At 40.5% G+C, this 15,773-nt stretch overlaps 1 protein-coding gene across 3 annotated transcripts in view; it reads right to left on the bottom strand.

The window, feature by feature from the left end:
* The window catches only part of ARIH2 (ariadne RBR E3 ubiquitin protein ligase 2), a 50,463-nt gene that overhangs the window by 14,366 nt on the left and 20,324 nt on the right, over nucleotides 1-15,773 (bottom strand). For all 3 annotated transcript variants that reach the window (XM_060109320.1, XM_060109319.1, XM_060109321.1), the window contains 2 exons: nucleotides 3,364-3,431; nucleotides 568-631 (listed from right to left, as the gene is read on the bottom strand). In XM_060109320.1, coding sequence (XP_059965303.1) covers nucleotides 568-631; nucleotides 3,364-3,431 — 132 coding nt within the window. The remainder of the gene's footprint in view (nucleotides 1-567; nucleotides 632-3,363; nucleotides 3,432-15,773) is intronic.

Below are 15,773 nucleotides of genomic sequence, written 5' to 3'. Positions count from 1 at the left end.
GAACTCCCAGATACAGAGGAAATTGCTATACATTGACTCCTAAACTTAAAAAGCACTTACAGTCTAGTAGGGGAGCTGAAAAGATATGAGTGAATTACTACAACATACACGTAAAGGTTTAAAGATATAATTAGAGAAGTTTGGAGGGGAGTGGTCCCAGGAGATAGGTTTTGTGAGAGATGGCTTGGATGTGGGTCTCTAAAGATGAGTTCCATTTCCACAAGCAGAGATGGGAACAGAATCTGGACATTCCAGACCAGGGAAGGCACAAGCAGAGTCAAAGAGGCATATGGTGAGTGGGAACACCAAGAACACAGCAGGAATAGAGTACAGGCTGTATGTAAGTGCAAGGAAAAAGGTGAGGCTGGAGAGGGCAGGCAATGATTCACTCATCTATGAGGAAAATTTCCAAACTATAATGGAAATGGAAGATTTAGGCCTATGCTGGAACAAATATCATGGGCATATTGCACTATAAACAAGGCAAGATGGTTCTCAATAACAATGTGAGCCACAGAAAGAGCCACGGGCAACAGGAGAAGCCTTATTCAAGGAGGAGACACTCACATGTTTCGACGGATTGGGCTGAACTCGAGCCTCAACGAGCAGTTGAGCAGAATTAGACTTGTATCTACAAAACAAAAAACAGAAATAAAGGGAATCAGAACCTGAAGACAAATAGTTTTACTTCTGAACAAAAACAGGATAGACCAACATGTGTTGCAGTCACACTAAAGTGTCTTTGTCTTTTAACTACCTTCTTGCAAAACCAAGCTTGCTTTTTACCTTACTACAAATACTTACTGCTTTTTCAATTTTTTTAGCTCTCAGTTGGTATAAGAATAACAACTCTGTCTTAAAGGCACTGAACTATAAGAAAAATACTTATGAAGGACCATATCTGCTTTAAGTCCCTTTCTGGAATTACAAGCAAATATCTCTATGTCTTCAGAATAGGAAAGGATATCTTCAAGACACAGAAAAAGCAAAACATAAAGGAAAATTCTGTATGCTACATTTAAGAACTTCAGTTCAGGGAATTCCCTGGTAGCCTAGTGGTCAGGATTCTGGGCTTTCACTGCTGTAGCCCAGGTTCAATCCCTGGTCAGGAAACTGAGATTCTGCAAGCCAAAAGAACTTCAGTTCATCAGAAGACAAGATAAAGTGAAAAGCCAAGCTATAAACTGAAAGATAATTCAATACATATACAACTGGTAAAGAACTGATATTCAGAATAAACAAAACCAAAACTCCTAAACGTCCATTTGAAATAAAAAACAACAATTAGAAAAATGGGCAAAAGACATAACAGGCATTTCACAGAAGAGGAAGCACAACTCACATAGGAAAAAATGATCAACCTCCTTAATAACCTGACCATTGAAATTAAAAACAACCAGATGCCATTTACACCCACCAGACTGTAAAACTTTAATTCTGACACTCATACACCACTAGTGGGTATATAACATGGTACAATCACTTTGGAAAACATTTTGGCATTATCTAGTAAAGCTGAAGTAACACATACTCTACAGCCCAGCAATTCACTTTCTGTACTTAACCCTAGAAAAATTATGTGACACTGTAAGTCATGTACAACAGTTTTCAGAGTTGCATTATTTTTAACAGCAAAAAATGAAAAACTCACAAATAGTTTTTGACAGGAAGATGGATAAGATGTCATGATGTTCAACCTTGTTAATTTAAAAAGTTGAAGAATACATATGATATGATTCCATGTCTGTAAAGTTCTAAAAACATACAAAACTAAAAGATATATAATTTAAGAATAAATAAGAAAATGATCAATACCGAATTCAAGGTACTGGTCGCCCTGGAGAAGGAAGAGATTGTAGCCAGGCAGGGATTGCCATCAGAGGCCTCTGAGTAAAGGTCAGAGGGTTTCTTTGTTTGCTTTATTTGTCTTTAAAACCTATATACATCACACATATGCATGTGAGAGCGCACTCACACATTTTTGGGAAAAAAATTTCATAATAAAAATTTAATTCCTTTCTGGAATGAGGTGTGGCATAAATACATTTAAAAATAAAAAGTTATCATGTGGCAATAAAAGTGCCACACAAAGTCCAGGTAATCACATTACCAAGACACCAGGAATCTGAGCAGGGAAGAATTACATCTCATATACATGATTTCCTTACACCACCTAGTCAGAATGCCTACTTCAATTTTTATTCCTAGTTATCACACTACTATTCTTAATATCTTTATAGCTATCCAAATTGTCTCCATCCCCAAGTTAGGCTAGAGAGTTTGGACAGGGCTAGATACCCATTACCAGAACCTATGTGGTTCCAGAGTTTTGGATAGCAGTGCAGACAGGGAAGTTCATCTGGAAGTCTACCTAACTGTATTCAGCTCTTCAGTATAGAGAGTGAGAGTGCAGTTAGTGAACCAGGAATGCATTTGCTCTTTCCTGATCAGGCTGAGCTGCTCTAGTTTGGCCTTCTTAGCCTAGAGAAGGAAAGGCATAATGATCTTCCTCTGCCGATGAACAGAATCACACCATACAGAGAAAGAAGACTCACTGTGGTGTGAAAGAGCAGGGGCAGTGACCAGTGCACTGCTCAGTAGGGGCAGTTTTGTTCTCCAGGAGTTATCTGGCAGTCCGGAGGCATTTTTGATTTAAGGACTTCTAGTAGGTAGACCCCGGAGATTCTTCCAAACCTCCTATAATTCACAGAACAGTCCCTTCACAACAAAGAGTTATCTAGCCCAACACATCAACAGTTCTTAGTATGAGAAACCCTGAGCTAGACAGAAGCACATGCCTCTTAGAGGAACCCCCCTAGAGGATGCATGAGGAGGAGGAGCCCCTCCTCCTGACAACTTCCAGGACACCTGAGACTCCAAGCTGTGTGCCCCAAGGGCTCTGCTTCTGGAGGTGTGGGGTAAACTAGCTGACCTTTTCTCTGAAGGTAATATGCACTATGTCATGATGTATTATTCCTCACTTATGTGTCTGAAAGAAATAACTGGAGATACTGTCAAGTGTTATCTAGGAGGGTACTGATTAAAAATTAACAATGGCATAAAAAATTTGACCTAACTTCACTGTACAACAACAGGGGTTTGGAAAAGTATGGAACATCTATATAATAAAATACTGTGCCAGCATTAAAACTGGGGTAGAAAGAATATGCTGAAAACATGGGAAAATGTTCACCATATACTGAGAGAAAAAAGGCTATACACTATGATCCAGTGTTTTAAAAATATAATCTGCACACTGTAAGGATATTCTCCAAAACATAAACAATCATCATCACTGGGCGGGTAGGCAGAGAGAGGAGCTATGGGCAATGCCATCTCTTCTTCCTCCCCCAAACACCTTACCTGTCCATTATCTCTGCGACTTGCCAGTGGAAATTAACTAATATAAGTTTAGCAACTGAATGAGATACCTAGAAAGAAAGAAAAAGATCAAATTATCACGTAGTTCCCTTCAGAGTGCTCTGCATGTTGAGAAATGCAGACATTCATCTCTATTGCAGGCCCAGGCTTGACTTTCAAATTCTTCCTCTTGGTTCTCTGTTTCATCTTTTAAGTTCAGACTCTCATAGTCTTAGTGATTTCCTGGATCTCTTGATTTTTCGATCTTTGTTTTCATTAATGACCCTTCAAAGAAATTAGTTTGATTTGAAACTTATGCGAAACCATCCTATCTACAGTAAATAACGACCCAGCATCCAATTTAAGCAAAAGAGCTGTTAGGTTCCCTAATGTGATTTGTTTCCTCAAGCTGCTGTAGGAGGCTATACATGGTAAGTGCACCTCTAGTTAGGCCTGTTACTTGCAGAAAACCTCAGGCTTGGACTTCTTGTATAAACCCAGAAAAACAAAACAAACAAAAAACACCCCTGTTTAAAATCTCTGAATTCCCGGCAACTAATGAGCCCTAATTGCAAGGAGAATTTAGAAGTCCGTGGGCAGCCTTTCTGGCCCCTACATTCTCCTTTAAAGCACAACGGTTATGGCTATCAAAGAGCCTCAGAAGGTGCACTGAACTAGCAATTCTACCTCTGTAAATTTTTTCTGAGGAAATGATACAGGATATGCAGTCCCTGAAAAGGATGTTGCATAGCTAAGTTTACTGACGCAGAAAGCAGTTTGTATATTAATTTTAATGTAAATAGGAAAGTAAGCTAGTTACAAAACAGAACCCTGAACATCAAGACTTGGGTGGGGGCCTAATCTTTTTCTTTTTCTTTTTTTTTTTTTAATATATATTTTTTATTAGTTTCTGCTTTATAACAAAGTGAATCAGTCATACATATACATCTGTTCCCAATCTTTTTCTTTTTGGCCGTGAGGCTTGTGAGATCTTAGTTCCCTGACCAGGAATTGAACCCAGGCCTCCAGCAGTGAAACACAGAATCTTAACCACTGGACCACCAGGGGGCCTAATCTTCTAGTCCGGCTCGGGGGTCAGAAGATTAGGATGTGTTTGGAGAGAGCACTGCAAAACACAAGGGTGCTACTGAATCAAGGAAAAACAAGGAGCACACTTCAACCTAGGGAGCCAAGAGAACACACAGAACCTTGGTACTCTGCTCACTGGACTGAGTTTTCATACAGAGCAACCAAGGACCTATAACGTGGTACATGCCTGGTGCACAGATAAGAACTGCAGGAGGGAAGACACACAGTGACCAACATGTGGTCCCTGCTCCCTAGAGCTCAAATCACTCCTGAAAGGAGACACATACATCCCTATTAAACAATAGCATGTCTCAGTGCACCATCAGTGAGTGAGTGCTTTCCTGTCCTACAACCCAGGTACATCTGGAGAAAACCAAGGACTCAAGACAGCTTACTTCTCTAAGGGTGGGGGTCCCCACTTTCTTCCATGCAAGGTAAGAGGCATGTGACCCATGCACGTTGCTGTAGTATTTTCTTATTAAGGCTCATGGAGACTTCAGGCCTAGGATTCCTTAGTTATAGCTGACATGTCTTCTAAATGATTCTATAAAAAAACTATGCACCTGGGACTTCTCTGTTGGCGCAGTGGTTAAGAATATGCCTGCCAATGCAGGGGACACGGGTTCGAACCCTAGTCGGGGAAGATCCCACATGCCACGGAGCAACTAAACCTGTGTGCCACAACTACTGAGCCTGTGCTCTAGAGCCCACGAGCCACAACTACTGAAGCCGGGGTGCCTAGAGCCCGTGCTCTGCAACAAGAGAAGCTACCGCAGTAAGAAGCCTGCACACCGCAAAGAAGAGTAGCCCCCGCTCGCTGCAACTAGAAATAAAGCCCATGCGCAGACCCAATGCAGCCAAAAATAAATAAATTAAAAAATTAGTTCCTTAAAAAAAAAAAACTATGCATCCACACAGACCACTGTCACAGAATGAAAACAGAGAAAAAACATTTCGTTTAAAATATTATTATTAAAAATGATGTTAATATTAAAATGTTAAAATTTGCTTGAATGTAGCTTTTGGCTACAAATATATTTTTAAAACCTGAAAATGATACTGTTTTAATTTTTTTTATTTTTTAATGTTTTTGGCCGCACCGCGCAGCTCATGGGATCTTAGTTCCCCAACCAGGGACTGAACCTGGGCCCTCGGAAGTGAGAGCACTGAATCTTAACCACTGGACCGCCAGGAAATTCACAAAATGATACTGGTTTAAATGAGCTCCTCACTGGAACCTTTTCTGTCGTCTCTTATCCAGTGGGGCCCAGTCGGCCACGCACCCACTGTTTTCTGTCCTGACTTCTAAATGTCTCATTGTGAAGTGGCTACCAAGTCATCTCAAAGGCACTGAGCCACTCAGGAAATCCAGAGGAGTCCTGGCTATGTCCAGCAGCCACCTTCTCTTATCACCACAGATGGCTTAGAGGAACCTGTTGGCTAAGAACAGGGATCAGGCTGCCTCTCACAGATCCACAGAGCCCAGAACTGGACTGGAAACATGCTGATCATTAAATGACATTATGTCTTTAATTTATGGATTTTCAAAATTAAATTTCTTCTCTTTTTCTTTTTTTTTTTTTGGCCGCACAGCACGCGGAATCTTAGTTCCCTGACCAGGGATCGAACCTGTGCCACCTGCAGTGGAAACAGAGTCCTAACCACGGGACAACCAGGGAAGTCCCAAAATGAAATTTCTTGGTCTTCCTAAAGAAACAGAATTTTAACACCATACCTGGTCTGATCCCTTGATCTCAACAGCACTAATAGCAGCAACAAAGTCTCAGAATTAGCACACCAGATGCAGCCCATCCATCTATGAAAACAACACAGCTATGTGCTGAAACTGAAAATTTTATTGATGACTACAAGTCCACTAATGACCAACTCAGAATATTCCAGTAGAGTTGAGTTCTGGTGAGGACTGATAATGTGAAGAGAGGATGCATCTAGCACTTTATAAAACTGAAGAGATGTGAATCTATGCTTTAAAGCCAACAGCCAAGAATACATCAATATATACAAGGCAGTAGGCACATGCATCAGCTGTATGCACCTCCCACCAGCCTTCTGCAGGAGGCGCTGTGATTGCCCATATTATGTTCATAGTATATCATAAACTATTAGGGGCTCTTCCTCAATTAATCCATTATGAACCTGAAGGAAAATGCAGAATGACGGCACCTTGCCCAGTAATGAACACCAGGTAAGATCTACAGGGAAATCAGGTTCCAAAGGGCCCTCTGAGCAAGAGCAGCACAGGGTTAAAGGAAGAGTACCTAGGGGCTTCGCTGGTGGCACAGTGGTTGAGAGTCCGCCTGCCGATGCAGGGGACACAGGTTCGTGCCCCGGTCCATGAATATCCCACATGCCGCGGAGTGGCTGGGCCCATGAGCCATGGCCGCTGAGCCTGCGCGTCCGGAGCCTGTGCTCGGCAACGGGAGAGGCCACAACAGTGAGAGGCCTGCGTAGCGCAAAAAAAAAAAAAAGGAAGAGTACCTAGAATTTATGCTAAAAGGTAGTCTCGGAAGACAGGCCACGTCCTCCCTGATTTGGGTCACAAGAGACAACTGACTTCACCATTGCCCCCCCAGCAGTCTCCCAGAGGAAGAGACATCAGGTGATTGTAGGGGGGTGGGGCAATACTTAAGCCACCTTCAGCAAGAGGGCCAAGACAAACCTCATGCATGATATTAAAACATTAAAGATAAAAATCTGTCATTCTCAGAGTGCAAACAGCTGAGCTTTCTCAGGAACGAACTACCTGAGTATTCACAGCATTACTGAGTTATGCTCAAAGAGTTTGGCAATCCATCCTGAATCTATTAAAGTCAACACTTAACAGCTGAGGACTTCCCTGGTAGCACAGTGGTTAAGAATCCGCCTGCCAATGCAGGCCACAGGGGTTCGAGCCCTGGTTCGGGAAGACCCCACATGCCACGGAGCAACTAAGCCCATGTGCCTCAACTACTGAGCCTGAGCACCTAGAGCCCATGTCCGCAACAAGAGAAGCCACTCCAACGAGAAGCCTGCGCACCACAATGAAGAGTAGCCCCCACTAGCCGCAACTAGAGAAAGCCTGCATGCAGAAACAAAGACACAACACAGCCATAAATAAAAATAAATAAAATAAATAAATTTATATATATATTAAAAAAAAAACCACTTAACAACTGGGGAAAGTCTTCCACTCTTCTTATATGTCCAATTGTGGAGAACAAAAGTCTTCCAGCAGAACCAAGACGAACCCTTGCTGGACTGTTTTGACAAGCAACTAACAACCTGTTAGTAGTTAGGATTACATATTATCAAGAACGACTTAAAGCTTTCTTTTATTTATTTATTTTTTGCTGCACCGCACAGCTTGTGAGATCTCAGTTCCCTGACCAGGGACTGAACCCAGGCCATGGCGGTGAAAGCCCAAAATCCTAACCACTAGGCCACGAGGGAACTCCCCCAAAAAGGACTCACAATGAGAAGGTCAAATCTTTTCCAAAAGAAAAATGGGTCCAAGGTGATAACCACTGACAGCCAAAAAAACTAATGACTTAGGAAGGAACACACATGACCATGTCATGTTCAAGACAAATTTGCGGTTCTATTAGATCAATATGTAATAAGAAGATGAAAAGTCTTATTTATTTATGAGTCTAATTGAGGAAAAGACTAGAAACTAAGAACTAGGAAGTTTTTGCCCCAAAATTTGGAACCCCAAGGTAATTACAGATTAATCTGAGCTTCTCCCCACAAAGATAGAGTCCACCATTCTCTCCATCTCAGGGGTCAAAGAGGGCCCTTCTCGATAGTAATAGGTCACTATTTCCAGCATGCCTGGGACTATTACCCCTGTCTAAACTGAAAACCCTTAGCTGGTGGAATGTGTCCACTTTGGATACTCACAAGACCATGAGGCAAAAATAGTTAGGATGAATTTAAACAAAGACTCTCAAGAGCAGAAATAAGATGTTTTCCTATCCCCCCACCTCCTCCCCAAAATGTTAGAGCTATTCTCAAGAATCATGCTTGAAAATATATATAATACTTTGAAAGTTCAGTGGGTATAACTACCAATATGTATTCAATTTTGGTTCACAGTTTGACAAAATGTTGATTTTAATTGCTGAATTTCAATCTATTCAGAATTGCCGATAGTGGATATACTATTCTTTATACACATGTACCAGGCAATATAAACTCCCTTGTCGCCAAATTCAACAAACCTAACACCCCTCTTGGTCTCTGTGATGAGTCTCGCAGAACCTGTTCAGGTACACTAAATGTGCTCTTCCTCCTGAATGCCCATCTTGTCACTGGAGACATCACACTCCTACACCTGCATCAGCATTTTCCTCTATGTCTCGCTCTTCCTTTCCACTCCACGCTCTTCCATCACCACCATTCCACTGCACAATCTCTAGTCCTGCCTCTCCTAAACACTTCCATCAGAAGGGCTTCACTATCACCTGGACAAAGGAAAGGTATCTTACATACTGATATGCCAGTGTCTATTGTCTGCCCGCCACCCATAGCCCCCAGGATGAGTTTCCTAAAGCCTGTATGTAACAATTACAACAACAGACTATTCTTAGAGCTTTCACGTCTTACCAGGATCAGTCCCAACCTGTTTAAAACCCATCATTGCTCTCCAGTACTGACAAGATGAACCTTAAGCGTTAGTCAAGAGTCATTAGGACCCACTGCAGAACCACTGCCCTGAGGAGTCCAGCAACAGACCAAATGATTCCAGCAACCCCAAGAGGCTCCCTGACTGTTCTCTGCCAAGCATGTCGTTCTTATACAGCAAATATTTGGAAATTAAAGAACATACCTCTATAAAACCTGCGTGTCAAGGAAGAAATCACAAGAAAAATTAGAAAATGTTTTGAACGAATGATAATGAAAATACCACATAATAAAAGTTGTGAGATGCAGCTAATATAATGCCAAGAGGGAAATTTACAAACGTAATTATTTATACTATAAAAGGTCCAAAAATCAATGACATAAGGGCCTACCTTAAGAAGCTAGAAAAAGATGACAAAACTCAAAGTTAAAAGAAGAAAAAAGATAAAAACAGAAATAAAATCCAAAACAAACAGTGAAAATCAATAAAGTCCAAAAGTTGATTCTTTTTTTTTTTGCGGTATGCAGCCCTCTCACTGTTGTGGCCTCTCCCATTGCGGAGCACAGGCTCTGGACGCGCAGGCTCAGCAGCCATGGCTCATGGGCCTAGCCACTCCCCGGCATGTGGGATCTTCCCGGACCGGGGCACGAACCCGTGTCCCCTGCATTGGCAGGCGGACTCTCAACCACAGCGCCACCAGGGAAGCCCCAAAAGTTGATTCTTTAAAAAAATCAATAAAGTTGATAAAAACTTTAGCTAGAACAATTAAGAAAAAAAAGAGAATACAAATTGCCAATAACAAGGGTGATAAGAGGGACTATCCCTACAAATCTTACAGGTATTAAAAGGAAAATAAGAAAATATGAATGATCAAATGCTAATAAATTTGATATCTTAGATGAGATTGACAAGTTCCTTGAAAAACTTACCAAAACTGACACACACAAAAAGAAAAACTGAATAGCTCTATATCTATTAAAGACATTGAATTCATGATAAAAAATTTTCTCACAAAATGCCAGACCCAGAAGTTTTTACTGGTGAATTCTATCAAAACTAATCTTAGGGCTTCCCTGGTGGCACAGTGGTTGAGAGTCCACCTGCCGATGCAGGGGACACGGGTTTGTGCCCCGGTCCGGGAAGATCCCACATGCCGCGGAGCGGCTAGGCCCGTGCGTGAGCCATGGCCGCTGAGCCTGCGCCTCCGGAGCCTGTGCTCCGCAATGGAAGAGGCCACAACAGTGAGAGGCCTGCGTAGCGCAAAAAAACCCAAAAAAACAACTAATCTTAAATAAACACTTTCAGAAACTAGAGCAGGAAGGAATACTTCTTCCAAACTCACTTTATGAGACTAACACAACCCTGATATAAAAACCTAACAAAAATATAAAAAGAAAATTACAAATAAGCCTTATGAACAAAAACACAAAAATCAATCCAAATATTTTAACAAATTAAATCCAGCAATATAGAAAAGGCTGATTTAACATGTGAAAACTCCTAAGACAATTCACTGAATTAACAAAATAAAGGCAGAAAAAACCCAAATGACCATTTCAGTAGATGCAAGAAAACCCACTTGACAAAATTCAATAACCATTCAAGACAAAAATTCTTACAAATTAGGAAGAAAAATGGAACTGCCTGAATCTAATATAGGGCATCTATGGAAAACATTATACTCAATAATGAAATAGTGAATGCTAAGATCAGGAACATCGCAGGGATGACCACTCTCATCATTTCACTTAACATTATGAAAGCCCTACCCAGGGCAATAAGGAAAGGGAAAAAAAAAAAAAAAAAAGACACAAAAAAGACATAAAAGATTAAAAAAAGAAGCAGCAAATCTGTCTCTATTCCTAAATAAAATGACTATTTACACAGAAAATCCTAAAAGAATCTACAAAACTAGTAGAATAAATTTAGTAAGATAAAAAAATAGAATGCCAATATATAAAAATCAAAAGTATTTCTATATAGCAAACAAATGAAAACTAAAATTTATTTATAAATATACTTTATTTAACCCAATATATCTAAAATATTATTTCAACATGTTAATCCATAGAAACCAATGAACTATATTTTACATCTTTTTTCCATCTAAATCTTCAAAGTCCATTGTATTCAGAATTATAGTACATACCAATCCAAACTAGCCATATTTCCAATGCCCAATGGCTACATGTGGTCACAGCTACCATACTGGACAACATAGCTATAGACTGAACACAGCAATCAAAATTAATCAAAATCAGGGCTTCCCTGGTGACGCAGTGGTTGAGAGTCCGCCTACCGATGCAGGGGTCATGGGTTCGTGCCCCAGTCCGGGAAGATCCCACATGCCGCAGAGTGGCTAGGCCCGTGAGCCATGGCCACTGAGCCTGCGCGTCTGGAGCCTGTGCTCCGCAACGGGAGAGGCCACAACAGTGAGAGGCCCGCGTACCGAAAAAAAAAATTAATCAAAATCAGGGACTTCCCTGGTGGCACAGTGGTTAAGAATCTGCCTAAATGCAGGGACACGGGTTCGAGCCCTGGTCCAGGAAGATCCCACATGCCACAGAGCAACTAAGCCCATGTGCCACAACTACTGAGCCTGTGCTCTAGAGCCCGTGAGCCACAACTACTGAAGCCCATGCACTCTAGGGCCTATGCTTCGCAACAAGAGAAGCCACCGCAATAAGAACCACATGCACCACAACGAAGAGTAGCCCCCGCTCACCACAACTAGAGAAGGCCCACTGCAGCAAAGAAGACCCAACACAGCCAAAAATAAATAAATAAATTTATTTTAAAAAATTAATCAAAATCAAAGCAGGGGGTTTAACCACTGGACAGCCAGGTAGTCCCTAAAGCAATCTTGAAAGAGCAAAGTTGGAGGACTTACACCATCTGACTTCAAGACTTACTATAAAGCTACAGTAATCAAGACAGTGGGGTACTGGCTTAAGGACAGACATATAGATCAATGGAACAGAATAAAGTCCAGAAGTAAACTCATACACTTATGGTTAATTTCCACAATGTAATTCATTGGAGGATAGGATAGTCTTCAACAAACGATTCCGGAATAACTGAACATCATTATACAAAACACAGAACGTAGATGTTTAGTTCATGTCACACAAAAATTAACTCAAAATAGTTCACAGATTTAAGTGAAACTGAAAACTATAAAACTTCTAGAAGAAAACACAGAAGAAAATCTTTGCAACCTTAGTTTTAGGCAAAGATTTCTTAGATATGATACTGAAAGCACAATCCTTAAAAGAAAAATCTGAGAAACTGGACTTCATGAAAATTAAACGTTTACTCTTCAAAGGATGTTATTAAGAAAATGGAAGAGACAGGCCACAAAATGGGAGAAAAAATAATTGCAAATCATGTACCTGATAAAGAACTTATTTCAGAACATATAAAGAACTCATACAACTCAATAATAAGACAAACACCCCAATTTTTCAAGGATAGGCAAAAGATTTGAACAGACACTTCACAAAAGAAAGTATGAATAGCAGATACACACAAGAGATCCTCAATATTATTAGTCATTAGGGAAATGAAATGCAAATTAAAACTACAAGATACTACTTCACACTCACTAGAATGATTATAATCCAGAAGACTGACGATACTAAGTGCTAGCAAGCATGTGGAGAACCTGGAACACTTATATAATGCTGGTGGGAGTGTAAAATAGTAGAGTCATCTCAGAAAATAGTTTGGCATTTTCTTAAAATGTTAAACATACATTTACCATATGACCTAGCAATCCCACTGCTAGATATCTATCCAAGAGAAATGAGAACATGTCCACATAAAACCCTGGATATAAACAATCACAGCATCATATTTCATAATAGCCAAAAACTGGAATCAACCCATATGTTCATCAACTGATGAATGAATGGATAAACAAAATGTGGTATATATCTATACAATGGAAAATCATCATTGGGCAATAAAAGGAAAGCATTACTGACATGTGATACAACATGGATGAACCTTGAAAACATTACGCTAAGTGAAAGAAGCCAGGCACAAAAGACTACATATTGTATGATTCAGTTTATATTAAATTTCTAGAAAAGGCAAAACTATGCAGACAGTAAGATGATCAGTAGTTTGGTGGGACTGGGAGTGGAGACCAACTACAAATGGATACAAGGGAACTTTCTGGGTGATGAAAATGTTCTATAACTTGGATTGTGGTGATGGCTGTATATTTGTTTACATTTACTAAAACTCTTCTAATGGTACACTTTAAAATGGATGAATTTAATGGAATGTCAGTAATACTTCAATAAAGCTGTTTAAAAATAAAATTGATACAGATATATAATAAATGCAGCAAAAAGTTAGCAACTATATAATCTAGATGGCATGTAAATGGATGCCCACTATACAATTCTTTAAACTTCTTTGTATATTTTAAATTTTTCATGAAGTTGGAGGGAAAGTTTGCCAAATTTAATTCAATGGTAATCATCTGCATAAACAAATGTCACAATAAACGGAGGGTTGACCCTTACACTACTTTATCAAATAGTTCATTTTGATCTTCTACTTACTCTTCGAAATGAAAAACTTCCCTTCAGAAAAATTTCCCTTCAGAGATTTTAACATAGTTCTGACCAAAGGTTAACCAATTAGGCAATGTGAATTTTAGCATAAATAGGTCTGTAATGCCAATAACTTCACAACACTATGGCTCCCTCTAAACCTTCCACGCCCAGCCTTCTTAGTGTTCCATTGGATGCTCTTCTCCCGGTCTGTCAGCTCAAACTGTTGCTGTTCCACAGGGCACAGCTCTCAGGCCTGCCTTCCTCTCACTCCTTGGCCTGTCTCTGAGCAACTGCATTTGTGCCTAAGCCTTGGTCATTGTGAACATAAGCCCCAAAGATAAGAACTTCTCTCTCATTTTCCCCAGGGAGCTGGGGAAGGGAGTGTGACTGATCAAAGTGGGGAAGGGAGGGCAAGTAGTGGTATAAAGTTCATCAAAGACTGAAGGGTGTTCTCACGTCCCTGGGTGGTCTAGAGAAGGTTTTCACAGAGTCAAAGATGGGGTCAGAACAGAGGCCAAGTGTAGCCCATCTTCCCTGCCTTTTTTCCCTCATTCCCTGTGCCCTCAAACCTGACCCACAATGGGTCAGAAGACCCTGAGGAGCTTTCTCTCCAGCTTGAAAGGACTGTGGGGTCACCTCTCTTGTCATCCACCCTGGACACTGCTCTGTATTGCCAATTCTATTTGGCTTTGTTTTGCCATTACATTTACAATCTCAACACCCTTAGATGGTTTTCTGATCTTTATTTCAGGAAGCACTTGGCTACATGCATGTCAAAAAGGACTTTGCTGCTGGACATCACTATTTCCCAAAGGTTGCAGGCAAACTTCTTCTGTCATCCTCCATAATGTTTGGAGAGACACTTAAGAAGGTATTTCCCAGATAGAGGCCCTCAAAACATGTTCAGCAGTTACCACCTGTTCACAGATACCTAAAGGGCTAGACAGCTGCTGGGGAGTTAAGTTCTCCTTTCTGTTTTTTAACAAAGAATATATAAAGCGTGCACACAATTCTATTCTGGCTTCATAAGCAGGGCTTTGGAGGGTGGGTGGGTAGGAGTTAGACCTGAGGGGGAAAATCCAGGATATGAGCCAATGATGCTAAGATTTTCTCACAGAGATGTAATGAAGTGTACACGAATATTTTAACTGCTGTTATCAGCAAGCAGTTCCTGACATGGTTAACAGCACACAAGTCTACAACCTCAGCATTTCGTTAGATATTCTGTCTGGAGGCACTTTTATTCCATGATCTAAGGGCTTGAGAGACTAGAGAAATGAAATAGTGTAAACATCACCCTGTCAACTTGGAATGGAGACTACCTTGATAAGATAAAACTTTTGGGTCTATGTGGCCTCTGACCCACTCATTACAAGGAGACAGATGCAGGATTACAGGAGCTTAGATAAGGCAACTCCAGCAGCAATCTGGTTATTGGGTTATATTTTAGCATTCTTTTAGCATTCCTATGACTTGCTGCCCCACTCTATGTTTCAATTTCATTGTATGTATTTTCCCTATTAGGTCCCTGAGCAGAAAGCTGACTGTGGTGAAATTATTTTTCAAATCACAGGACCCCAAGTCCACCTGAAGTCTGTTAGTAAATGAGAGCCACACATTTCTTTTCTGGTTTCCACCAAACCCTTCCCCAATAAAAATTCAAGTAAGTCTTTATCAGAATTTTATAACTTAATCATTGGAACAAACATTTTTGATCCCCTGACCACAAAGAACTTAAAATACCAGAGGGAGATAAATCCTGCTACTGAAGGGAACGATAAGTACATACAATATTCTGGACTCTTTCAATACATTGCCAACATCTATCTTTGGGAAAAATGTCTTCAGAATTTCAGGAAATTTAACAGTCATTACTTGACATCCCAGAGAACCTGGACAGTATATGTATTATTCAAAATAATGCACAGGACATGCTAATTTTATGTAAGGATCAAAGCACATACTGAATAGCCTCCATTCCTGACAACAGTTCCCCAAGGAAACCCCTGAGCATGGTCAGTTGCTTCTTCATCTTTTTAGTCTCCTATAGCTGGTTCAAGCTGTCCAGCCCTTGGGGACAAGTTAATAACACAGCTTGCAGATAGATTTTTTTCCCCCAGAAAAAAGAAATT

This window comes from Mesoplodon densirostris, chromosome 10 (assembly GCF_025265405.1).
Source record: "Mesoplodon densirostris isolate mMesDen1 chromosome 10, mMesDen1 primary haplotype, whole genome shotgun sequence".
Lineage (NCBI taxonomy): Eukaryota > Metazoa > Chordata > Mammalia > Artiodactyla > Ziphiidae > Mesoplodon > Mesoplodon densirostris.
Note: the sequence above shows the minus strand (reverse complement) of the source record. Positions and strands in the feature narration are given on the sequence as shown.